Raw genomic sequence first — 27,556 nt, forward strand, 5'->3', positions numbered from 1 at the left:
CCCTAGGACTGTGTTGCTGTGAAGGTTCTTGGGCATTTGTTTTGTACACAAGGGCAGTTTCTTCTGGTCAGTAGCTTTCATATCAGTAAGAAACATAATTTTCCTCATAACCCACAGCACACACCCTTTCATAAGCAAGCATAGCAAAAATAATTCACCATCATTCTTAGTGTTGGGTGAGTGTTCCTGTGGCTCTCCATTCCCCCCAGTACTCCTCTCCATTCCCCCCAGTACTCTCACTAATTGTGTGATTTTTGCCAGTCTGGTGGGTGTCACCTGATATCTCACCCTGTTAGGTTGACACCCTCTTCATGTTTTTATCGGCATTCCTCCACATTTTTTTCTTCTGTGAAGGGCTGGTTCAACCCTTCTGCCATGTTTCTGCTTAGCTGTTTAAATTTTTGCCTTTTTATTTTATTATTACTATTATTATGTTTTTGAGATGGAGTCTTACTCTGTCGCCCAGGCTGGAGTGCAGTGGCACAATCTCAGCTCACTGCAACCTCTGCCTTCTGGGTTTAAGCAATTCTCCTGCCTCAGCCTCCTGAGTACCTGGAATTACAGGCATGTACCATAATGCCTGGCTAATTTTTGTATTTTTACTACAAACAGGGTTTCATCATGCTTGCCAGGCTGGTCTCAAACTCCTGACCTTGGGTGATCTGCCTGCCTAAGCCTCCCAAAGGGCTGGGATTACAGGCATGAGCCACCATGCCAGCCTGCCTTTTTCTTTTTCAACAGGACTCTTTATAGACTATCTGTGTGGCAAAGATGGATTTGAATCCACCAGGACGAACGTGGAGAATCTTTTCTCTGGTGGGAGAGGAGATAGTGAGGGGTAGATGGGCACTGAGAATCAGAGCCAAGAAGATGTGACTCAGGCAGGGCTGGTAGGCTGCTGTGAGGACTTGGCTCCCTCTCTGAGTTGGGTGGGATTAGCAGAGGATTTAACCAGAGGAAACATAGGATTGCCCTTATGTATTTCTGCCATGGTTGGCTCTGCTGAACACACCTCTTGAACAAGACTTGGCCTTGGACACCCAGAGGTCTGTGGTTGAGGGTTCCCTCCTGGAGTGGCCACTGACACATCCATGTCTAGCACTCACACAGTGGGGCAGCCCAAGACCTGCTCTGCCTGGGCCTCTCATCAGTGGCATCTCTCAAGTTTGTCCCCTCCCAGGTCCACCCCATCTGGAAAACTAAAGGCCTCTCTCTGCTACATGGAAACCCCCATCAGCACCTCGCTGACTCACAGGGCATCCCGTCAGCATCACAGTCCCGACGTTCCCACGTGGACAAGCCCACGGGGCCCCCGATAGACCAGGACAGTGCCAGCACTAAGACATCCCCTGAAACTCACAGGAAGAGCGGACCAAGAAGACAGGAAGAGCACAGGGCACAGGGAGCAGCAAATACCCACGATACTATCAGAGATGAAAGAATAAATGGCCATGGCTGATACAAAACGCTGCTCAACGTTTGTCACAGGCCTAAACGTAGAACATTCTGCTATAAAATCTTTAGATAAAAACACAGGAAAATTTGCATGGCCTCGGGTTTGGTGAAAAGTTCTTAGACCTGATACCAAAAGCATGATTCATAAAGGAAATTTTGACCAATTAAATTTAGTCATAAATTTAAAATTGTAATTCTATATAGCAATGTAAGAAGTTAAAGAGAATGAAAGTACAAACTATGACCTAGAAAAAAATATTGTGAATCACACATTTCACAACGTACTGGCACACGGAATATATGAAGAACCATTAAAACTTAACCATAAGAAAGTGAAAACCCCAGTATAAAAGAGAGGGTGAGTATTTGAATGAGGCCTCATCAGAGAAGGCATCAGGAGGGTCGATTGCCCAGGACAGACACTCAGCATCACAGAGATGTTGGAGAAATCCTGATCAGCAGTCCCTCTGCAAATCCATTAGAATGTCTAAAAACAGAAACCAATGGCCAACCCAGGCTCTAGTGATGACACAGAGGAACTGAGACCCTCCTGAGCTGCAGTGGGAATGGGCGGGGTTCCGCCATGCCAGAAGGTGATCCAGGAGTTTCTTATTAAGTTAACCCATCCTTACCACGTCATCCAGCAATCTCACTCCTGGACTTCCCTCCAAGAGAAAACTTAAACGCGCGCACAGCAACCTGCACACGAGTGTTTAGGCCTTTTCCTCATTACCAATAACTGGACGAGAACAAAGTGTCCATCAGCAGAAGGTGTGAACCAATGCAACACTTCCACACAGGGAACTCCAGCCAGCGTGGAAAGATGCACCCCAAATGCAGGCCAAGGTGGGCAGATGGCTTGAGGTCAGGAGACCAGCCTGGCCAACATGGTGAAATCTTGACTCTACTAAAAATACAAAAATCAGGCAAGCGTGGTGGCAGGCACCTGTAATCCCAGCTACTCAGAAAGCTGAGGCAGGAGAATTGCTTGAATCCGGAAGGTGGAGGTCGCAGTGAGGAGAGATCGTGCCATTGCACTCCAGCCTGGGTGACAGAGAGAGACTCCATTTCAAAAAAGTAAATAAATAAAAGAAAAAAATGTTTTTTGTTTTGTTTTGTTTTTTTAATGAGGACAGAGAAGAAATAGCCTCCAAAGAGCAAGAAAACACTAGAAAAATGTTCCCCTGCCAACGCCATAGGGATATGGAACTAGGGAGAGGACCATAGGAGTTGCAGTGTCCTCAAAGAGACCAGAGGTCGGTGACGCACACTGTAAAGATGTTAAACGAGTTTCCAGTGGGGCACAGTTCCAGGTGACACCACCATATGTGAAGTTAGAAGGAAAGTCAGGAAAGGAGAGATGAGTCACAAGCAATAGGGGTGGAGGCATGGAAGCAACAGCCTAGAACAATCTGAAGGTGAAATCATGAGAACCTGGAGGGGCTTTCTCAAGGCCCAACAAGCCACCTGAGAGCCTTACAGTTGCAAAGGGAAAGTCCTTGCAAGGTTACCTCCACACCTCATGAGGCTCACATGTGATGCAGCTGTCTTTGGCTGAGTGTTCAATCATTGAGAATCCCATCAATTTTTCCCCTTCTCAATATTTCTAAGATCCATTTCTTTCTTCTCCGCCTCATTGTCATGCCTCAAGCCCAGATTAATGCAGACTGATCCTAGCTAGGCTCTGCAGTGCTAAGCTTTGCCTGTAATGGTCCCTCCAGTCTGGAGTTTTCAAACTAATCTTTATTAAATACGTCTTTGCCCATATCCTTTTGTTGCTAATAAACAAAATAAACAGGCTCTTTTGTGAGCAGAAATGTCACAGAAGACATCTAAAAATCCCAACACTTTTTATCCTGGCATTTTCTCTGGAATGAATTATTTATCTAAATCTTCAATATCTGTTTCTTACTACAGAAAGTCATTATCTTGCTTTGTCCTGTACATTTGAATGACAGTCTGTACATTTTTTATATTTAAAATAAATAATATTAATACTTGTTTCCAAAAATTTTCTTGCACAAGTGTCAAACTACCTCTTGAGTTTTAGTTCCCCCAAAACTAAATTTTTTTAAGCATGGATTTTTATCATTTCTCTTTTTAAACTTCTCTTCTTGTGTCTACCTCACCTTCCTAGAAAAATTGCTTAATGATTCCTTCACGGTATCATTATGTATTACGTAATTACAAAGAGTATTATGTAATTTCTCCACACTTTACTGGATTGTGCTAAGAGCTGATGTTCTCTGTATTAGGGTCATTTCTTTGTGTTGTTTTCCTTGGGCTTGGAGAGCAGCTGAAGCCCTTGACTTTGCTTCAATTATATGGCTGCAACGTTTGTGTGTGTGGTCATTCCCTTAATCCATTTGCACAGCTACAACCCTTGTATACATCCAACAGAAAATTCACACCTATACAACTAACGAGTTTCGTGTCTGGCCCCTCTTCATTCTAATTCATGCAAAATGCTGAGAGAACACTTTTCTACCTGTTGGGAATGATAGGAGAGGAGGTTAATAGGGCATAAGTACAGCAAGCCAGAACTACCTGAATCCTGCCACTACTAGCCACACCTCCCAGTCAAGTTCCAGGGAAGACACAATATTTATTCAGAGGACAAGGCAAGCCACAAAGGAGCATACCCACAGGCTTGCTACTCTTCCACCCTTTTCTAGAGTAGTGGACCAATATCTGACCTGCAGGTAAGAGCCACAAAGAATAGCATCAGCACACCTACCCAGCCTTAGGAATTAGGAGGGAAGAGCGAAGCGGTTTTCATCTGAACAAATGCTTCCTTTTACATGAGAATAAAAAGCTGGAAGAAGAAGTAGCCCCCTGTGAAGGAAAAGGGTCAGTATATGAGGCTTGGGTTATAGATTTGGACATGCCTACATTTGAGAGGTGATCTGAGGGTGTGCATTTCCTTATGAACATCATTCATCATTAGGCACAATAAATAATACTGATGATTCTATCCTCCTTTTAGGAAAAAAACTTGGATATACCTTCAACAATCGGAACTTTCACAACGTGTCTTTGGGGCAAGGACAGGAGGTAGTGGCTGAGGCTGCACTGGACTTCGCTGCCAAGAAAGGTCACTGGGTTATTCTGCAGGTATGTTCCTCTGCCCTGGTCTGGGTCATCTTGACCCATAATTGCCTCATCCCGCAATCACTGGGCATCTCTCTCCACTCTTAGTTTCTACCCACCTGCCCTTTCACATTCTTGTTCCCTTCAATTCTTCATCTTCTCTCTTCCCAGTTCTCCTCATTTGTATGTTCTCTTCCCCAGACCAGCTCCAGGAACAATCCTTCTCCCCATCACCCGCTCTGCCACTCTCTAGTTTAAATAGCTCTACTTACAAAAGGAATGGATTCCCACTCTGATAGGCGTTCAGGAAGTTAGCATTTAAGTAGAAGGCCCTGGCAGCTGCATGCTTTCGGCAGCTGGTTTCTGTCTGTGAATTTCATGGCACGTTCCCCTGCTGTGCCTTTCTGTTGTGCCGTGTGTCATATGCTCTTCATCATGGGCATGACTAGGATATGGGAGCAACCTTGGCCTCTTCGTTGAGAGCTCATGTTGTTGTTTGGAAATCTGGAACCCCTACTACTAATTTCACCGAACAGTTACAAGGAAAAAAAGGCCCTCTCTTCTTCATCAAAGAGGGTCAAGTTAAATAATTTAGCCCTCCCTATTAACCCCCATTTAGTCCCTATTAAATTCTATTTAACCCCCATTAAATTATTTCATTTAACCAATTTTCAAATTTTCACTTCAACAATTACTATTAACTTTTTTTTTTTCTTGAGTTGGAGTCTTGCTCTCTTGCCCAGGCTGGACTGCAATGGCGCAATCTCAGCTCACTGCAACCTCCGCCTTCTGGGTTCAAGTGATTCTCCTGCCTCAGCCTCCTGAATAGGTGGGATTATGGGAGCGCACCACCACTCCCAGCTAATTTTTGTATTTTTATTAGAGACCATATTGACCATATTTCACCATATTGACCAGGCTGGTCTCAAACTCCAGTGTGATCCACTCACCTCGGCCTCCCAAAGTACTGCAATTACAGGCATGAGCCACCGCACCCGGCCTGACTACTCCTAACTCTTACATAGTGTTTTACAGTACACAAAACCTTTTCAAATCCAGCTATCAGAGTCTGCCCTCTTAATCCTCTTGTAGGCCACTTGTATATATGTTGGAGTTGTGGCAGAATACATAGATTGCTCCTCTTTTTTCTCCTAGAACATTTTGAAATCTTCTATTAGCGCTCCATTGCTATGTTGACATGATTTATTTTACGATTGTATTCTTCACTAAATTTTTTAGGTAAAGAAATATACCTTCTTTACCTTTTATCACCCAGCCCACTGCCTTGAGCATAGTAGACACTGAAACAAAAGGCTGGTGGGTGAAGGAATCCATGAAGAAATTAAAGAATAAATGTAAAAGCCAGTCACTCCCATTCATCCTGGCTTTCATTGCCATGAACCTTGTCTGTCTCCTGATTACTAGCAACATCACATCTTCCTGCTGGGTCTTTGTCCTTAATTATTCTGTTATTTACTTGGAGACTAGCAATCAAGAGCTCTGCCCCTCCCTGGGCCTCCTTTTCCAGAAACTTCAGGAAGTTCAGGAGAAAAGATAATAACAGCTGAGTTTCCTCCTTCCTCCCTCATGGGTCAGCACAGGGCTTGAAGGTATGGCCTCCCCACCCTCTCAGGCACATTTGCCAAGAGACCTCTCTGGACACCAGTGCTGGGAACCCAGGCACTTGTCATGGACATCAGAGTCTGTTTCTGAGCACCTCTGCTGCACCCATCCTCCCCCAGCACCTGCTGGCCATGCAGGGCACCAAAATCTTATGCTGATGTGATTGTCAGAGCTCTCCAACATTGAACTCAGTATTCCCTCTTTAATTCCTAGCGATTAGACATTTCCAAAGGAAAATTGTGCCAAACAATCTGGATGCCTGCCTTTTCCCCTGAATAAAGCATTTGAGTATTGAATAGACATAATCTGTCCAAAGTGTAAAGTGCTAACAGAAACAAAATATCCTTACTGGTTTGTGAAATCTCTTGTAGGAATCATAGTGAATCATAGCTACCCGTTTCTAAGAATTTCCTGATGTACTGAACTAGACTGGACAAGAATCATATCCAACAATGTTTTCCAGCCTGTAAACCTGACAGATTCTCTGAAAAAAAGAAAAAGGGGGAAACACTTAACAAAATCCTGTTTCAAACATTGGAAAATACTGCATACAAATTCCTTTTAAGGATATTTTCAATGATGTCAATAGGTTAATGGTTCTGAGAATCCTTTCATATAGAAATCTTGTTCCATCCAGTATTTCCCAATTGAACACAGACCTTTTTTTTTCTTCAACTTTTCTTCTACATTCTAGGGTACATGTGCAGCATGTGCTGGTTTGTTACATAGGTAAATGTTTGCTGCACAGATCAATCTGTCACCTAGGTATTAAGCCCAGCATCCATTAGTTGTTCTTTCTGATGCTCTCCCTATCCCCACACCCCAGTAACAGGCCCCCATGTGCTTGTTCCCCACCCCATGTGTCCATGTGTTCTCATTGTTTAGCTCCCACTTATGAGTGAGAACATGCAGTGTTTGGTTTTCTGTTCCTGCATTAGTTTGCTGAGGGTAACAGCTTCCAGCTTCATTCATTTCCCTGCAAAGGACATGATCTGGTTCCTTTTTATAGCTGCATAGTATTCCATGGTGTATATGTACCACATTTCTTTATCCAGTCTATCACTGATGAGCATTTAGGTTGATTCCAAGTCTTTGCTATTGTGAGTAGTGTCACAGTGAACATACACATGCATAAGTCTTTATTGTAAGATGATTTGTGTTCCTTTGGGTTTACACCAGTAATGGGATTGCTGGGTCAAATGGTATTTCTGCTTCTAGATCTTTGAGGAATTGCCACACTGTCTTCCACAGGGAACTAATTTACACTCCCACTAACAATGTAAAAGCATTCCTTTTTCTTCTAAATCTCACCAGCGTCTGTTGTTTCTTGATTTCTTAATAATCAGCATTCTGACTGGCATGAGATGGTATCTCATTGTGGTTCTGATTTGCATTTCTCTAATGACTGCAGTGTTATGCTTCTTTTCATATGTTTGTTGGCCACAATGAATATCTTCTTTTGAGAAGTGTCAGTTCATGTCTTTTGCCCATTTTTTAATGAGATTATTTGTTTGTTTGTTTTTTCTTGTGAATTTGTTTAAGTTCCTTGTAGACTCTGGATATTATACCTGTGTCAGATGGATAGATTGCAAAAATTTTCTCCCATTCCATAGATTGTCTTCATTCTGATAATAGTTTATTTTCCTGGGAAGAAGCTCTTTAATTTAATTATATCTCATTTGTTAATTTTTGCTTTTGTTGCAATTGTTTTTGGCATTTTTGTCATAAAATCTTTGCCCATGCCTATGCCCTGAATGACGTTACCTGGATTTTCTTCTAGGGTTTTTACAGTTTTGGGTTTTACATTTAAGTCTTTATTCCATTCTGAGTTAATTTTTGCATAAAGTATAAAGAATGAACTGAGTTTCAATTGTTTGCATATGGTTAGCCAGTTCTCCCGGAATCACGTATTAAATAGAGAATCCTTTCGCCATTGCTTGTTTTTGTCAGATTTGTCGAAGATCAGATGGTAATAGGTATGCAGGAACACAGACCTTTATGGCTCTATATCTTTTAACATCCCATGGCACACTTTTGGGAAATGCTGCCTGAGGACCCTGACCCTGATGAGCTAGGGGATTCTCTTCTGGGAGAGCTGGCTTCTCTGGCTCTGGGTGAGAGAGCAAGGCTCACGGTCTTGCCACTCTTCCTTCCTGGCTGTAGGAGCTGTTGGGTGGGTTTCCCAACCCAAGCCCATCAACCCGGTGTGACAGCCTCAGGGATCTCTGAATCCACCCCAGGGTTCTATACCCAAGCAACAGACATTCTCTCTCCCAGACCTGCCCAGTAGCAGAACTTGGAGTTTCTAAAGAAGAAGCCAAATTACCCACATGTTGGTTGCTGGTAATGCTGACTAAAAGGAACCCTGGCTCTCAGGTAGCCGACTAAACTTTCTGCTCCAATTGATTTGATTATAAGTAAATTCTTTAATTTAACCAATTTTCATCTCAACAACTACTACTACCTTTTATGTAGCATTTTACAGTATATAAAACTCTTTCTTTTTTATTTTTATTTTTATTTATTTATTTTGTAGAGATGGGGTTTCGCTATGTTGGCCAGGCTGGTCTTGAACTCGTGACCTCAAGCAATGCACCTGCCTCGGCCTCCCAAAGTGCTTGGATTACAGGTGTGAGCCACTGCAAAAAAACCTACAAAACGCTTTCAAATCCATTTCTTTGGTTATTTGCAGTCACTCTGTGAAATAAATATGACAGACATTGTTATTTCTCTTTTTGCAAAAGGGAAGGCAGCACTCAAAGACTAAATTACTGTGGTCCAAGTGCTGGGCTCAGCTCTGATCTGTGTATTTAAGGCTTTGCATGCTTACTTCCTCAAATATTTATCAAAGAGCTTTTATCTATCCATTATAATGAAACACATTGCAATGAAGCCAGGTGACTCTCCTTACTAAAGTGAAAGGTGCGTTCTGCAAAGCAGTAGTAAGAAACAAATATACGTTTTGATCGATAGACAGTTAGCAATCAAATTTGAGGGGAGGAGACAGGCTCAAACACCAGACGGAGGAGCCTGGGATTGGAGTAGAGAGCCTCATTCAGTCTTTGAGCAGCAATGACTCAGTGCGTTTTAGGAAGATAAGTTTGGCAACAATTAGCAGAATAGTTTGGAGAGTGGAGAGAGAAGACTTGGGAAAGCGAGCTAGAAAGAGTTTAAATAAGTGCCTTTGAAATGTTAACGTGCATATGAATTACTGGAGGATCTTGTTAAGATGCACTGATTCAGTACCTTTGGGCGGGACCTAAGGTTCTGCATTTCTAACCAGCTCCCAGGTACTGCCATCAACGTTGATCTAAGGGCTCCAGTTTATACTGTCAAGATTTCAAATAGTCTAGCTGTCAGGTAATGGGGAGTTATACTTGGAACATGACCATGTGTTACACTCTTAAATTGTGCTCCCAGGTCCAGCAGCATCTGCATCACCTGGAAGCTTGTTAGAAATGCACATTCTTGTCTGGGCGCAGTGGCTCACGCCTGTAATCCCAGCACTTTGGGCACCCTAGGCAGGCAGATCATGAGGTCAGGAGTTTGAGACCAGCCTGACCAACATGGTGAAACCCCGTCTCTACTAAAAAATACAAAAATTAGCTCAGTGTGGTGCTATGTGCCTATAATCCCATCTACTCAAGAGGCTGAGGCAGGAGAATCTCTTGAACCCAGGAGGCGGAGGTTGCAGTGAGCCAAGATCATGCCACTGCACACTCCAGCCTGGGTGTCAGAGTGAAACTCTGTCCAAAAAAAACAAAAATGCACATTCTTAGGACCCATCCTGGACCTGCTGAATATGAAATTCTGGGCTAGGGCACAAGAATCTGTTTTAACAAGCCCTTCAGGTTATTCTCATGCACAGTCAACTTTAAAAACATATGCTAGAAATCCTTAGGATAGCAAGGGATAGAGTTTAATTGCAGCATACTGGGAAGTCCCCACTACTGGGCATCCCAGAACTCTTTTCTGTGATGTTATTTAGGACACATCTGCCATTAAAAGTCATTGGGTTGCACAACGTGTGAGTGTATGTAATGCCATTAACTGTACAATTAAAAAGAGTTTGAGATGGTAAATTTCATGTTATGTCTTACCATAATTTTTTTGTTTTTGAGACAGAGTTTTACTCTTGTTGCCCAGGCTGGAGTGCAATGGCGCAATCTGGGCTCACCGCAACCTCCATATCCCAAGTTCAAGCAGTGTTCCTGCCTTAGCCTCCCGAGTAGCTGGGATTATAGGCATGTGCCACTATACCCAGCTAATTTTGTATTTTTAGTAGAGATGGGGTTTCTCTATGTAGAAACTCCATGTTCAGGCTGGTCTCGAACTCCCGACCTCAGGTGATCTGCCCGCCTCAGCCTCCCAAAGTGCTGGGATTATAGGCATGAGCCACCATGCCTAGCCGTCTTACCACAGTTTTTAAAAATTATTTGATACTAAGCCCAGTCCCCGCTCTGGCTGCCTTCCTGACAACTGTTTATTGCTAACAAAGCTAAGCAGATGCCTGTTTGGGGGGCTTCTTCCTTCCCACTAGAACATTCATCTGGTGGCCAAGTGGCTCAGGACTCTAGAGAAGAAGCTGGAAGAGCACAGCAAGAACAGCCACCCAGAGTTCAGGGTCTTCATGAGTGCGGAGCCGGCACCCTCCCCTGAGGGCCACATCATCCCCCAGGGCATCCTGGAGAACTCCATCAAGATCACCAGTGAGCCCCCAACGGGCATGCATGCCAACCTGCACAAGGCCCTGGACAATTTCACTCAGGTACTGCCCCGGAAGGAAGGCAAAAAGAGCAGCCCACCTCGCAATCAGCTGATGCAAACTGGTGCGAGGAGAGCATGTGACTCAGAAGGGAGTGGGGTGCCGGCAGGGCTACGGAGCAACACTGATGTGGGTAAAATGTTCCCACCTGATGCCCACTGAGGACAACCCCACTCTCCATTGCCAGATAACCTGGGGCAGTAGAGCTCAGGACATTTCTTTGGCAAGAAATGTAGGGAAGCCTGCTGCAAGTCTACTGTTACCTAATATTCCAAGATGAAGAAGGGCACGTTGCTATAAATCTAATTGATAAGATATTCGGGATCACACACTGATGGGCTATCTTCAAGCAAGGGATGACACTCTCAATCAGATGATATCACCTGACGTCTACATGAATCTTGAGTATCAAGGGTTCAAAGAATCCTAGTGTCAGGTAGTGGGGTTGTGGACTTGGAATGTAACTGCGTGTTAGACTCTTAAAGTGTGATCCCTGCACCAGCAGCAGCAGCATCACCTGAAAACTTGCTAGAAATGCAGATTCTCAGGCCCCAATCTGAAACTGGGCTGGAGCCCAGGAATCTGTTTTAATGAACCCTCCAGGAAATGAACACAGTCAAGTCTGAGAATACTATGCTCCAGAGAGACCCAGAATATCAAGGCATAGTGTTCAAATGCAGGCAACTGCATTTCCATTACTGGGAATTCCAAGGCTTTTGTTGTAGCATATTTATTTAAAGCCAAATCCAAGCCCATGGTGGCCAACTTTGTATATGAAGTTGCACTGTCAAAGTCTGCAGCTCGGGCCTCTTTCATCTTCTCAAGAAGATACCATTGGCCGGGCACGGTGGCTCACGCCTGTAATCCCAGCACTTTGGGAGGCTGAGGTGGGCGGATCATGAGGTCAGGAGTTCAAGACCAGCCTGGTGAACATAGTGAAACCCCATCTCTACTAAAAACACAAAAAAATTAGCCAGGCGTGGTGGTGGGCACCTGTAATCCCAGCCTCTCAGGAGGCTGTGACAGGAGAATTGCTTGAACCTGGGAGGTGGAGGTTGCAGTGAACTGAGATCACGCTTCTGTACTCCAGCCCGGGTGACAGTGCAAGACTCTGTCTCAAAAAGAAAAGGCACCATTTCTTGTTGCCCACCTTCCTGAGCAGGGGAGTACACAAAGGCATGAATTCTAGAAGAGTGAGTGCCATGGGGTCACCTTAAAGTCCATCTGCTGTACCACCCCTTGGTGGAATTCAAGGAGAGGGTCCCAGCAGCTGCTGGGGAGGTTTTCATCTCTGTTGTCATCTTGTAATAGTCCCAGTGCATCCCTGGTTTCCCAGCAGCCCTGCTAGCTCACGCGTCCCAGATGGATCATGCATGTTATTTGAGATAGGCCATTTAACAGGGTGACTGTGCCAGCTAAACCCACATAAACTCTTGAGGCCTGGTTTAAGCCTAAAGTAAGATGAAGACCATGTGGCAGTCAGAGTCTCAGAAGGTTTTACTGGGTGACACCCTTGTAGTGTAGGAGTCTAGCAGCCCAACTCTGGCGGGGAAGCTCCCACAAAGATTTGAGATGCAAAATGCATTCCGTCCCCTCTGCACTCTTTTTCCCAACTTAAACCCAAGGCAGTGATTACACCTACTAAGGTTCCACAGCGGGCAAGAAAAGCATGGTAGGAAGGGAAGAGATTGGAGATGGTGCCGTGGGATGTGTACCCACACCCTGGTACACAACATTCTCATTGCATGCTACCCTGATCCCCAGCAGCTATATTCATGAACCTTATTAGCACATCCATATGCAAACTTGAACCCTAAACCAAACCCCGTTATAACCTGAATCTAAACCTTAATTCAATGATCAACTAAAACCCAGACCCTCCACATGTTCCCCCAGGCTGTAGTCTCACTGTAACTCAAACCAGAATCTATGGTAACGTTTTCCAACACCAACCCTGATTGCAACCCCACGCTAGCCAGCCCCTGTATAAGAGAAGCTGTGTGTGAACATTAAAAGCGATGCTCTCATTTCAGGACACTCTGGAGATGTGTTCCCGGGAGACAGAGTTTAAGAGCATCCTCTTCGCTCTTTGTTACTTTCATGCAGTGGTGGCAGAAAGACGAAAATTTGGGCCTCAGGGATGGAATTGCTCCTACCCATTTAACACTGGAGACCTCACTATCTCTGTGAACGTCCTCTACAACTTCCTGGAGGCCAACGCACAGGTAAAGGCTATGGACATTTAGGGACCAGCCAGGTTTGGGGAGGGTTAAAATTATTTGACTTTGAGGGATGAATCAGAAGGGTCTAGGATGGAGCCTGAGAATGTGCATTTCTAACAAGCTCCCCAGTGATGTAGATGCTGCTGGTCCAGGAACCACAATTTAAGAGTGTAACACATGGTCATGTTCCAGGTCTAACTCACAACATAGACAGACTCTGTCTCAAAAAAAAAAGAAATGCAGAATCTTAGGTCCCACCCAAACCTACTGAATCAGTACATTTTCACAAGGTCCTCCAGTAATTTGTATGCATGTTAGGAAGGGCCACCTGTCACAAGGATAATGCAGTGCCATCACACAGAAGGGGCATGTGCACTCTGGAAGGGCTGCAGCCCACACAGGTGGGATGAGGCCGTGCCAGCCCCAGGACTAGCCCAAAGGATGAGAATAGTACAAAGGTGAGGTCAGAACCATTCTCAGGAAGTATAACTAGAGACTCACACCCTGTGAGAGTCAGTCCCACGAGAGTTTGTCCCGGGTCCTGGGGCCCACCAGACCATACCTGTGTCCTCACCGCATGGCAGGTACCCTGTGGATCGGCAGGAAGAGACTTCACACTCACCTGATATAAGTTCCCAAACTTAAGATAACAATCAGTGCTCTTCCAAATAAGGGAATATTCACCTCATCAAGGTTATTCTAGTTCAGGAACCAAACACAGCATCAGCAGGACCACCATGTCTTCCTCGTGGGGACAGTGAACCAGGCCCGGACGCCCTGAGAAATCCTTCTGCCTCCAGCTGTTGGGCCTGGCGAGCCCACTTCTCTCAGCAGTATTCTTTCATTGCTGGCTTTCCTCCAGTGACCTCCCTCCCTAAATGTCACACCAAGGAACTTGTGGGCTTTGTTTATTCACTTTGAACTTTCAAAGGGGGCAATGAATTAATCTTGTCATGAAAGGCACAAAATTAGAAAAGTAATCTGGTCCTCACTTTTCTCCGTTTGACATTCACCTGTTTAAAGGGCTTCTAGGTAGAGCCTGATTTCACTGTCACAGTTAGTGATCATGGAAGAGGGAAGGCATATAGGCGTATATATGTGGCACGTGGGGTTGGCATCTTTCCCCTCTTCACTCTTTGATGTAATTCTTCAAGCTTTTAATGAACTCACCCAACACTGCTAACCCTACTGGGCACTGGGGGTGTGAAGATAAATAAGACATTGCTCCCAATCTCAAGAAGCCTCCCTTGTGTGGCTTTATGTGCTGCCCAGATGGTAAGCCAGCCCTGGTGCCTGTGTGGAGGTCTTTTTTTTTTTTTTTTTTGAGATGAGTCTTGCTCTGTCACTAGGCTAGAGTGCAGTGGCGCAATCTCGGCTCACCGCAACCTCCGCCTCCCAGGTTCAAGAGATTCTCCTCCAGAGTAGCTGGGATTACAGGCGCGCTCCACCACACCCCACTAATTTTTTGTGTTTTTAGTAGAGACAGGGTTCACCCTGTTGGCCAGGATGGTCTCAATCTCTTGACCTCGTGATCCACCCACCTCGGCCTCCCAAAGTGCTGGGATTACAGATGTGAGCCACCTTGCCAGACCATGTCTTTCTTCCGTCCTCTCTTTCTTTCCCCCACCTCGCTCAGGTCCCCTATGATGATTTACGCTACCTGTTTGGAGAGATCATGTATGGAGGCCATATCACAGACAACTGGGACAGAAGACTCTGTAGAACCTACCTGAGGGAATTCATTCGACCAGAAATGTTAGAAGGAGAACTGTCTTTGGCCCCGGGGTTCCCACTCCCAGGCAACATGGACTACAATGGTTATCATCAGGTGAGGCTGCTTTGTGCTGCTGACTGTGTCAAGGTGTTCACAGGGACCTGGGTGTTCCTCCCACACTGAACTGCACCACCAGGAAAGCTTCTGCTGGGACATCACCTTGGGCTGCAGGCAGGGGCCAGGGCAGAAGGGCTTAAAGAGCTGACATTTGTATTTTTAGTAGAGATGGGCTTCATCATATTGGCCAGGATGGTCTCAATCTCTTGACCTCGAGATCCACCCACCTTGGCCTCCCAGAGTGCTGGGATTACAGGCATGTGCCACTGTCCCCAGCCATGTCTTTCTTCTTTCCTCTCTTCCCCCATCACTCATGTCAAACCCGGTCCTCTGCCCCAAGCTTGCCCTGTTTCAGTTGAGAGATACAGGATTTCTAGCCTCACATTAATAATGAAATGGAGCCTTTGGAGATTTTTCTATTCTTGATGTTTGGTTCAGTCATTCTATTTGTTGCTATTTTCTACAAATAACATCTGGGACAGTTATATGGTTGTTTCCACTCGGGATGTTGACAAAGCCATTTTTCATGGAGCAAAATTTCAGGTAAGAGCTTAGCCAGCTTTTCGTGAAGCTTTTGTCGGTGATTCTAAATATCCCTGGAGGAGCGTGATCGTGTGGCAAGGTCACTCAGGTCACTCACCCGTCCCACTCCCTGTTTGTGGCTATGAGCACAGGCACATACCACATACGTATGTATGCCACGGTCTTCAGCATTCTCATGAAGGCCTTTTCTTTTCTTTTCTTTTTGAGACAGAGTCTTGCTCTGCTACCCAGGCTGGAGTGCAGTGGCATGATCTAGGCTCAATGCAACCTCCACCTCCCGGGTTCAGGCGATTTTCCTTGGCTCAGCCTCCCAAGTAGCTGGGATTACAGGTGCCCACCACCATGCCCAGCTAATTTTTGTATTTTATAGTTGAGACAGCATTTTGTCATGTTGGTCAGGCTGGTTTTGAATTCCTGACCTCAGGTGATTCACCTGTCTTTGCCTCCCAAAGTGCTGGGATTACAAGCATGAGCCATCATACCTGGCCTCATGGAGGTTTTCTTTTTTTTTTTTTTTTTTTGAGGCAGAGTCTCACTTTGTTGCCAGGCACCAGGCTGGAGTGCAGTGGCACAATCTCGGCTCACTGCAACCTCCACAACCTCTGCCTCCCAGGTTCAAGCAATTCTCCTGCCTCAGCCTCACAAGTAGCTGGGACTACAGGTGCACGCCACCATGCCCAGCTAATTTTTGTATTTTTAGTAGAGACGGGGTTTCACCATGTTGGCCAGGATGGTATCGATCTCTTGACCTCATGATCTACCTGCTCTGCCTCCCAAAGTGCTGGGATTACAGGCTTTAGCCACCGCGCCCAGCCTGGAGGTATTATTACTATTACCTTGGTCTTTTGTATTACTACTACCACAGCTACATTTAAAGTATTCATCTTTGCCATTTTCACCTACCATGGAAAACATTTCAAAAGATGTTTTTTAACAGTTTTTATTGCTAGGCTTTTGAACATGCCTAGAAAAACTCTTGATTACAAAACATAAGGGACATATTGATCATAGGAATATTAACTGCAAGCTTTAAAACATTTTGTTTAATTTATAAAACTTAAGGGCAAATCGTAAAAGTCATTTGATCCAGAAAAATTGGACCTGTGCGAAGAGATTTAAAACAATAAAGCTCTTTAAGGACAATAAGAGGAAATGTTTTTAACTGCTTCACCAAAGACTAGAAAGCTTTACCCAGGAAAATTGTGCAAGAGCGTCCCCTAGTGTCCATGGGATCATTCGCCAGGAGACTAGAGCGAGTGACGGGCAGAGAATCCTTGAGGAAGCCTGGTTCTCTTATCAGCAATAACTTGATTTGCACACTTCTAAATGACTGAGGTACACTCTCTTTCTTTATACTTCTCTTTAATTTGTCAGTTAATAGATGGTTCTAGGGCATCTACATAGAGTCCACGCCTGCACAGAATGCCAGAGGAAATACAAAATTGAACATACAAATTGGCCTTTGAGGAATGAGCAATCTGTGAGACTAGGTATTAATAACACCAAGGAATCATCAAAATCACATCAGGAGCAAAGCTTGAGGGATGTTTCCCACCATCATAAATAGAGTTGTGAATTAGCACTCAAAGCATTCAGAGCCAGGCATGGTGGCTCCCGCCTGCAATCCCAGAACTTTGGGAAGTCAAGGCAGGAGGCTGGTATGGGTGATGGGAGGTACGTGTTGGTTTCTTTTTAAGTGAGCTTGCCCTTGATTTTCAGTACATCGATGCTGAGCTGCCTCCAGAATCCCCCTACCTCTATGGTCTCCACCCAAATGCAGAGATTGGCTTCCTAACCCAGACCTCAGAAAAGCTCTTCCACACTGTGCTGGAGCTGCAGCCTCGGGACAGCCAAGCTGGAGATGGAGCCGGGGCCACAAGGGAAGACAAGGTGTGTGGTGGGGACTGCCTGTGATCATTCTGGGGAACCCGAGGATCATAGACGCACACTCTTCTCCTGCCAGCCACGTTGGCAGTACTCGGCATAGACAACACACAAGGCACTGTCTGCAGCCTGGAGATGCTTGCCTGTCCCCACCCAGAGACCCTCCCCTCCCTCGTCATCACCATGCTGCCCATCAGTTAAATCCTAGGAAGTCCCTGCCAGTGAGTTCAGCAGTTTGCTTTGCCAGTCCACCCAAAGTCCATTTTATTCAGCTTCTCTGCCAAAGTGAAGAAAGGGCAGTGCTGAACAGTGGTGGCTTGGGAACCTTGAACATGACTTCTTGATTTCCTAGAGAACCAAGCAAGGATGGGCAAGGAGCTGCTCCTAAGTACCCCCACCTCAGTTCACCAACCAGATGCCCCTGGGGAGGAACACACTCCTTCAAAATGAAAATGCCAGCTGGGTGTGGTGGCTCATGTCTATAATCCCAGCACTTTGGGAGGCAGAGATGGGCAGATCACCTGAGGTCAGGAGTTTGAGACCATCCTGGCCAACATGGTGAAACCCCGTCTCTACTAAAAATACAAAAATTAGCTGGGCATGGTGGTGCATGCCTATAATTCCAGCTACTCAGAAGACTGTGGCAGGGAAGTCCCTTGAACCAGGGAGTTGGAGGTTGCAGTGAGCCGAGAACACAGCAACACACTCCAGCCTGGACAACAGAACGAGACTCTGTCTCAAAAAAAAAAAAAAAAAAGAAAAGAAAATGCCTTCTCTTTGTATAAATGGCTTCTAGTCAGAGAGTCTCTTAACACACAGTTAACTGCCCAGGACTTCCTGAAATTTTAGGAAGGCAGAGGGAATTATGGAGGAGAAAGACAGACTAGGGTGAGGTGTAGGTTTCAGGACAACCCAAGGCAACAGGGGGGCTCTAATCCTGGTGTGGGGGTAGCTGAGGATACAGAAAGAATGCGCCACTGAAGGAAAACTTCCCCATGAAGTTTTTCCTGAGACAAGCTAACCAACTTCCTAGAGATGTACTTGTACTAGCTCATGTGCACCCCATGGTACTACCTGGATTTTTTTTTAATTTTTAAACTTTTCTAAGAGTCAGATTTCACTCCATCACCCAGGCTGGAGTGCAGTGGCATAATCACAGCTCACTACAGCCTCCAACTCCCAACCTTAAGCAATCCTTCCACCTCAGCCTCTTGAGTAGCTGGGACTGCAAAGCGTATACCACCATGCCCTGCTAATTTTTTAACTTTTTGTAGAGACAGTCTCACTGTGTTGCCCAGGCTGGTCTTGAACTCCTGGGGTCAAGCAATCCTCTCATCTTGACTTCCCCAAGTGCTAGGATTATAGGCATGAGCCACCGCACCGGGTCCTGCCTGGGTTCTTTAACTTAGAGATACTATTAGGTTTACAAGTAAACATCCTCGGTAAGATTCTCAAAGTTTTAGGCTCTAGAGACTGATTTTAGGAAAGCAAACTGATTGATACTAGAAAAGTTTGACTTTTATATACAGGTATGAAGTCGTGTCATCCAAATCGTATTTCCCAAATTTTAATATGTCTAAGAATGTGCCAGAGAGATTGGAATTCTGATTCTGAGGCCTGGAGTTAGGTTGCATTGGCAATCTAGCTATTTTGATGAGGTGAGCATACCTTGAGAAAGCTACTCTATATTGTTCTAGGCAGGCTATTCCACTATTTGATGTATAATTTTAAAATAAAGGGAAGAACTCACCCAGAATGAATAACGTTCCTAGATCTAAAACTGAAAAAGGCTAAGACTGTGTAAGTAATGGATTTAGAATTCTTCAGTCAAGGTTCAAAGAAGGTTCTAACACTTATCATTTCCTTATCCCCTCCCCCAGCTAACCCAAGAAAGGGTGTGTGCATGCGTGTGTGTGTGTGTGTGTGTGTGTGTATATTTCAGAAACGATATGACCTGTGATTACTTGCCATGCATAGTGCTGCATGGGACAAGTGTGCGGGTTACTGGTGCACATCTGATTTTGCCATATCCCAGTATTTGGCCATGGTGGTGTTTCTCACATAGCTCACATGTTCCTATGAGCTATCCACAGAGTAGCTCAGCTCAAGATGAAGGGCAAAGAGTCAAAGCCCAGAGAGTATTTTCTTGTTAAGTAGTAAATGGCTGACAGGTTGCACACTCCACACACACTCATGAACTCTTGACTCAAATCTGCTCCCATATCTAGATGAAGGGAAATTGGGGATTTTAGTATATAGCTAAAAGGAAAGAGAAGAAAGGTTGGCATGATAGATACATGGATGGATGGATGGAGAGGATGAATGGGTGGATGGATGGGTGATAGATAGATGATGAATGAATGGATGGGTGATGGGTAGATGGGTGATGATGGATATAAAATTGATGGATGGGTGATGGGTAGATGGATGATAGATAGATAATGGATGGGTGGATGGATGGATGGATGGATGGGTAGATGGCTGGAGAGGATGGATGGATGGATGGGTGATAGATAATGGATGGATGGATAATGGGTAACTGGGTGATGATGGATAGATAATTGATAGACAAATGGATGGATGGGTGATGGATAGATGGATGATGATAGATAATTGATGGATGGATGGAGTGATGGGTAGATGGGTGATGGATGGATAGTTGATGGATGGATAGATGAGTAATGGGTAAATAAGTGATGATAAATTGATAATTGGTGGATGGATGAATGGATGGATGGGTGATGGGTAGTTGGGTAATAGATGGATAGTTGACAGATGGATAGATAGATGATAGAGGAACAGGGTTCTGTATACTGAAGGGCATCTGCAGGAATATGTACCAAAAAACTAATAGTTGAATAGTGTTTTTCTCCCGTTAGGGAAAGAGTTAAGACTGTGGGAGGACTTTGCTTCTAATATCATGTGTATCAGAAATGTTTAGATTTTTCTGATAAGCATTTATTACTTTTCCAAAAAGGAAGAAAGTAGAAGTTTGCGGAAATAAAGTGTAAACCATCCTTTGGAACCCACTCCTCCCATCTGAAGGAGTCTCTGGGTTCCCTGAGAAAAAAAGGGCCCTGCATACCTGCAGACCTGGGCCCTTCCCTATCAGCCCTCTGCCTCCTCAGCCCCCACACTCTTGACAGTGTGATCAGAGATGAAACAGAACTCTGTGTCCCTACATCCTATGTATTTTGGAACAATACCTCCAGACTATCTTTTCATCTCTTTGTGAATAATGTCCAAATGGAAGCTCGCTGATATAGAGCTGCTTTTTCAAACTCTGCTCCAGAGGAAAAATTAGAGTTTTAGCCATTTGTCTTCTACCCCAGCAGTAGCTCTCAGGTACCATTAAAATCCGATTCCAGTTCTTGCTGTGACAGCACCAAAGACCCATTCATGACAGAGTGATGGGTTTTTACTTTCTTTTTTCTAACATCAGTTCTTTTCCTGGAAAGGCATTGTATGTTAACAATACAAAGCAAAGTGAATATGTATCATCCTTTACACTTACATAGTTCCCTATAGCTTTTGGTGACTGCCGCACTCATCAGCTCATTTGATTTAATCTTTGCATCAACTCTGGGAGGTGGGAAAGGGGACAAGTGGAGAAAAAGACACTCTTGGAAGTGTTTACAGTTGGAGAAATTTGAGGCCTAAGCAACTTGCTTACATTCACATGGGTAATGCATGCCAGAACTGTATTAACATGGTCAGGGCTCCTTGGTTGCAAGCAATAGACACCAAAATAGCTTAACTAGTCAAGAAATAGCTCACTATATCAAGGGACTCAACCTAAGAACAGATAAAAATCACGATGGCTCTAGAGTCCTAGGTAGAAAGAAGGGTAGGCAGTTGTTTCCAGGCACCTCCATCCTGGCAGTGGTTCCTTGGATTCCAGGCTTGAGATTTCACATCGTGCTCCTGGGAAACAGAATCTGATTGGCTTAACTCAGTTAAGGGGAAACTGGGCCCTGGCACTGTCCCCTCAAACAATGGGGAAGAGGTAGTTTCCCACAGGAGATAGGGAATTGTTCCTAGAAGGGAAGAGAGATAATGAACAGACAAAAACAACAGACACCCACCACAGGCACCTAGAGCTCAGCTCTCAGGACTACAGAAAGGGCTGGTGCTTGCTAGCTCCCTGCCTCCCTCCTTCTCTCCTTCTCTCCCTCTGTCCCAGTCTGCAGGTCGTGTGGTCTGTTGTGTCCACGCTTGCTTCATTTTTCTTTCTTTGCTGACAGATCTCCTGGGCTCACTCATTTATTCCAGAATGGCAAACTCAGCCTCCAAGTGCTTGCCCCAAATTAACTCAGAATCTCTGAGCCTCAATTCCAATTTTCCAGGAGAGAGACCCTAGTTGTTCTAGTTCCGCTGATCTAATTAGCTGACAGTTTGTGTGGAAAAGGAATCGTGGGATACAACAGCAGGTTTACATAATAGATGAGGGTGTTTCTTCTAGAACTCAAGAAGAGAAACTGCAGTTGTTGCCTCATAGAAATTCAGAACTGGGTGGATGAACAGATAAAGAGATAGATAAATAGATAGATAGATAGATAATTGATAGATTAGATGATAGGTGAGTGATATCTTAGATAGATTGGATAGATGATTGATAGATTAGATAGATTGATAGATGATTGATAGGTTAGATAGGTGATTGATAGATGATTGATAGATTAGGTAGATAATAGACATATATAACTATGTAGATATACTGTATCTGGATATAAATAGATAGATTTGTCATTGCTGCTCATCACTTCAGCTTCACATGGCCCCCAGGGGCCACATGTGACCCAAGTCTCTCTTACAGCTTTCTAGTTTGATTCCCATAGCTAACTGGGTCAGCCTCTAAGTTTTTCATCTCCCAATTCTTAGAGAGATATCTGTGTTAATATTATCACGCTAGTCACACACGTCCCAGGAACTTGGCCAGCCTATGAAGAGGTCCTACTGTGGTCACTTAGTCCTCAGCCCTGACCCAGCCGACCTAGACAAGCAGGCCAGAGTCTGGCCAGGTCAGTGGGTGGAGGGGCAGCAGGCGATGGACGATTGGCATCTCTAGTCCCACACTGCAAGAAAATGGATTCCTTCTGGAGAATAGAACCCTTTCTTAATGCTGTGTTTCCTTCTGTGGGGCAGATCAAGGCACTCCTGGAAGAAATATTGGAGCGGGTGACAGATGAGTTTAACATCCCTGAACTGATGGCCAAAGTGGAGGAGCGCACCCCCTACATTGTAGTTGCCTTGCAGGAGTGTGGCCAGATGAACATCCTCACCAGAGAGATTCAGCGCTCGCTGAGGGAGCTGGAGCTCGGCTTAAAGGTGAGTGCGGTCTTGTAAGGCATGGAGGCAACATTGCCAAAGGACATAGCTGGACCCTGTGGGGAAGGAGGAGTGCTGGGAGATCTGGAAGCTGGGGATCAGTTGTCCCTGCAGCATCCTAGATGCCCAAAAGGTATTATGCCCCAGAAACCAAAGTCTGGCCATGAGGTTGTCTGCAAGAACCAAGATGTTATGCAATCTTTGACATTTCTCTTCAACAAGGAAAGAGTCTGCTATTTCTACTACTGCTTACTTAGACAAGTTTACCTTCCTCACCATGAGACGATGTAAAGTGCCTAGCACAGAGCCTGTTATTACTGTTCACCTGGATGACAGGTCAGTGGGAGCTCTTGCTGCCTTTCAGGAGCCGAGGAAGGTGACTGCTGTCAGTTTACATTGGCATGTTTATTTAAAGAATTGTACATGAACACTCAGCCCTGAAAGTCCAGGTGTGGAACATACTGCTGCCCTCATATCTGGTTCTTGGGGTTAAACCACCAGGGTCACATGCAGATAGAAAAACGTGTATGAGTTTTTTCACACGGAGTCACATAGACAATGAAACAGACTGCAAAATCTAGGTTAGGGTTTCTTTGTTTGCTTAATCTCTTAATTTTCTTTCTCCTTCCTCCACCCCACCTCAACATGGGCAGAAGGAAATAAGAAGGAAGGAGAGTGGTGGGCTTGGTGGCTCACGCCTGTAATCCCAGCACTTTGGGAGGCCAAGGAGGGTGGATCACCTGGCCAGCATGGTGAAACCCCATCTCTACTAAAAATACAAAAATTAGCCAGGAGTGGTGGGGCTTGTCTGTAATCCGAGCTACTCGGGAGGCTAAGGCAGGAGAATCTCTTGAACCTGGGAGGCGGAGGTTGCAGTGAGCTGAGATGGCACCATTGTACTCTAGCCTGGGCAAAAAGAGCAATGGTCCTTCTCAAAAAAATAAATATAAAAATAAAAAAGAATGAAGGGGAGACAGGAAGGGAATGCTGAAGATGGACAATGTTTGGTAATGTTTCCAAATTCTGTACCAGCTTGTAATCAAATGAAGTACAGAATTCCACAGAGCAATATCACATGTAAACAAGAATACTGCCTTTCATGCAGTGCAGTTCCATTACTGAGGTACACAGGTGTATATTAGTGACGATCTTGAGTAGGTTTGCTGCAATTTTAAAGGCTTATGGAACTTGCGTAATGTGATGCATTCTCTTTACCCATTCGACTTCCAATCATTCATTCCAAGAGCCTTTGCTGCAGTGTGTGCCATGAATCTCAGAGCTTGCCTGGGCAAAGATGAAGGATGCGGGAGGGAGGTTCTCTTTTCTTTCAGTCTGATTCAAGCAATGTTGATTGATGAGCTCCTTGGGCAAGTCTCTGCACTGCCTGCTGGAGGGTGCAAAGGAGATTGGAAAGGGAGCCTTCTCTTGCAGAAGGATAGTCTTGTGGGGAAAGAAACACACACACTGATATGAAGCAGGGTAGAATTAATTAAGTGCCACATACAGAGACGCAGGAGAAGAAAGAAGAAACACGTGCTGTCTGTAGGATAAGGAAAGCCCCAGGGAAGAGGTGGCATTGAGGGGCTTCTGGAGGAAGGATAGGATTGTGACAGGTGATCACAAAAGGCAGGAGCTCCCAGAGGCACAGAGCATAGCAGTCCAAGGTCTGTTCTCGGAGTTAAATGGTTTGGCTGCAGCTACAGGTCCACTCAGGTGAGCAACAGTGAGAGGGCGAACTTCCAAAAGGTGATGAAACAATGATCACAAGGCAGCCAGGACCTTTGTCTCCTGCTCCCACTGTGAAATGGAAGACAGACAGAGCAATCTCCATTCAAACTTACTGTCCTGAATCCCAGACTCTGCTTAGGACCATCCCTCAAGCTGGCCTGGTCCTCAGACTCCCCAGAAGTTTTATCACATGTTCCCATCTCCATGCTCCAGTCCTGCCCATGTCTGGGGGTGGGGCCTGGAAATCCATAATGTTTCACCACCTGCCAGGAAATGCATAGGATGACTCAAGTCTGGGAAGCACAGCATGAAGGCAAGAGGCAGAAGAAAAAGTTGGACAGTGGTATTCGTGGCAAAATGAAGGTACAAAGGGGATGGCAGCAGAGTTCAGAAAAGAGAGGGTTTTGTTTGCTTGTTTGTTTTGAGACAGAGTCTCACTCTGTCACCCAGGCTGGAGTGCAGTGGCTCAATCTCGGCTCACTGCAACCTCCACCTCCCACGTTCAAGCAATTCTCCTGCCTCAGCCTCCCAAGTAGCTGTGACTACAGGCATGCACCACCATACCCAGCTAATTTTTTAGTAGAAACGGGGTTTCACCATATTGGACAGGTTGGTCTTGAACTCCTGACCTCATGATCAGCCTGCCTCAACCTCCCAAAGTGCTGGGATTACAAGCGTGAGCCACTGTGCCCAGCTGAGAAGAGTTTTAAGTCTAGGGAGGGATAAAGCTGAGCTGGCCAGAAATGGGAACAGCAGGGAAAACAGCTGAAGCAGGTGACTGGGCAGGAGGGGTTCCAGGATGGTCTGGCCTGTGAGTGACAGGTAGAGGGCCCCACTGGGGCAAGTCCCTCAGATGGAACAGCAAGGAACATCAGCTCCGAGCTCCTCCCAAACACTGGTGGAAGGCATACTTGACTTTGCTGACCAGCTTACCTGGCGGGGGTGCAGGGCAAGAAGAGATTCTGCTTGAGGTTTTCCTTCTTTACTTTCTGTGTTTAACAATCACTTTATGCCCGGCACAGCGGCTCACACCTGTAATGCCAGCACTTTGGGAGGCCGACGCGGGTGGATCACGAGGTCAGGAGTTCGAGACCAGCTTGGCCAACATGGTGAAACCCCATCTCTACTAAAAATACAAGAATTAGCTGGGCGCAGTGGAACATGCCTGTAATCCCAGCTACTCAGGAGGCTGAGGCAAGAGAATCGCTTGAACCTGGGAGGCAGAGGTTGCTTTGAGCCGAGATCTCGCCACTGCACTCCAGCCTGGGTGACAGAGTGAGACTCCGTCTCAAAAATAAAAATAAAAAATAAACATTGGCGGTGTCAAAAGGTGGGAAGAAAGGAGGGGAGTGAGGAGTGAAAAATTGCCTATTGGATACAGGGTTCACTATTCAGGTGAGGGTGCACTAAAAGCCCAAATCGCACTACTATGCAATATATGCAGGTAAGAAATCTGCACTTGTACCTGCTAAATACAAAACAATATTTTAAAGCTGAAAAAGGAAAAATATGCTTGTAACCAGAAAAATAAAAAAGTTCCAGGACTGTTTCAAGTTGAGCATAGGGAGACATAGGGTAACTCATGTTATCCAACGCATTAATTGGACAAACCCAGATGCTGTGCCTGGACTGGGCACCCAAGTCAGAAAATGTCTAATTTTTGAAGTCCTTAAGTCAACACAGTTAGTGTGACTTATCAATATCATGATAAAGATATTGTTATTCACCAGACTTCATGTTTGGCTGATGGCAGGCCATAATGCCTATCCAAAAAGTATCAGCTAACTGCTAGGCACAGCACTGTTAATCCCTGAGGACTATGGGAGCTCAAGGCACACAAAAGTGGTAAAGGAAGGCATCATCTGGGGAAAACCACAAATATGTTCCCACAGAGAGGAATTCTCTTGGGAATTCATCACAGTCAGACATCGGTTTCTCCAATGTTTATTATTCCACTCTCTATGTCTGTGTATTCCCATACAAGATGAGGAAACAGGTCCTGTGAGTATCCCAGGGCTGACTGGAAGGGGTACTGACTCCCGCTAACCAAACTCACAAAAGGCTGATGTACCAAATGCCCAATGGCCAATTTATTCTGTTACAATAACAACTAGGCATAATTTTCAAAAGGCCATATACTAATGGCATATTGCCCAGAAATTATCTGCCTATGTAGGAAAACTACAGAAGACAAATTCTTAGACTTTTAATGCCCAACATAGGGGGCATCAATGACAGGTGACTACTGAGCCTTGAAATGTGATAGTCCAAATTGAGATGTGCTGTAAGTGTAAATTAGACACCAGATTTCAAAGCCGTAAGTCCAAAAACTATAAAATAATGTAGTAATTTTATATGTATTATATATTGAAATGATATTTGGTATTTTAGATATACTGAGTTAAATAAAAGTTAAATTCACCTAGTTGGGTTTTTTACCTTTTAAAATGTGAATTCCAAGAAATTTTTAATTGCCCACGTGGCTCTCATCTGTGGTTTGTATCCTATTTCATTTAGGCAGTACGTGTCTTAGATGGAGCCATGGCCAGCCCAGAATCCGGGAGGGGATGGGAACTAATTTTTGTGTTGGTTTTTGTGTTTTCTTTGGAGATGGAGTCTCACTGTTGCTGCCAGGCTGGAGTGCAGTGGCGTAATCTCAGCTCACTGCACCTCCGCCTCCTGGGTTCAAGCAATTCTTCTGCCTCGGCCTCCCAAGTAGCTGAGACTATAGGCACCCGCCACCACACCTGGCTAATTTTTTTTATTGTACTTTAGGTTCTGGGGTATATGTGCAGATCATGCAGGATTGTTGCATAGGTACACACATGGCAATGTGATTTGCTTCCTCCATCTCCTTGTCACCTACATCTGGCATTTCTCCCCATGTTATCCCTCCCCACCCCCTCACTGTCCCTCCCTTCCCCTGCAACAGACCCCAGTGTATGATGCTCCCCTCCCCGTGTCCATGTGTTCTCATTGTTCAACACCCACCTATGAGTGAGGGATTATAAGTGTGAGCCACCACACCTGGCCGGGAACTAATTATTATCATTGAAAGGTATGATGATATCAGGCTTTTTTTTCTCT

The 27,556-nt window shown here is 45.1% G+C and overlaps 1 protein-coding gene across 27 annotated transcripts in view; it reads left to right on the forward strand.

Annotated features, from left to right (window-relative positions):
• DNAH9 (dynein axonemal heavy chain 9) overlaps positions 1-27,556 on the forward strand; it is a 422,325-nt gene that overhangs the window by 384,013 nt on the left and 10,756 nt on the right. For 23 of the 27 annotated variants that reach the window (XM_078373042.1, XM_078373046.1, XM_078373047.1 and 20 more), the window contains 6 exons: positions 4,442-4,569; positions 10,709-10,936; positions 12,967-13,158; positions 14,792-14,983; positions 17,249-17,419; positions 22,559-22,741. In XM_078373042.1, coding sequence (XP_078229168.1) covers positions 4,442-4,569; positions 10,709-10,936; positions 12,967-13,158; positions 14,792-14,983; positions 17,249-17,419; positions 22,559-22,741 — 1,094 coding nt within the window. Of the gene's footprint in view, positions 1-4,441; positions 4,570-10,708; positions 10,937-12,966; positions 13,159-14,791; positions 14,984-17,248; positions 17,420-22,558; positions 22,742-27,556 lie in introns of those variants that run through there. The other 4 variants (XM_078373048.1, XM_035300053.3, XR_013535589.1 and 1 more) reach the window with 3 other exon arrangements.

This window comes from Callithrix jacchus, chromosome 5, assembly GCF_049354715.1.
Source record: "Callithrix jacchus isolate 240 chromosome 5, calJac240_pri, whole genome shotgun sequence".
Lineage (NCBI taxonomy): Eukaryota > Metazoa > Chordata > Mammalia > Primates > Cebidae > Callithrix > Callithrix jacchus.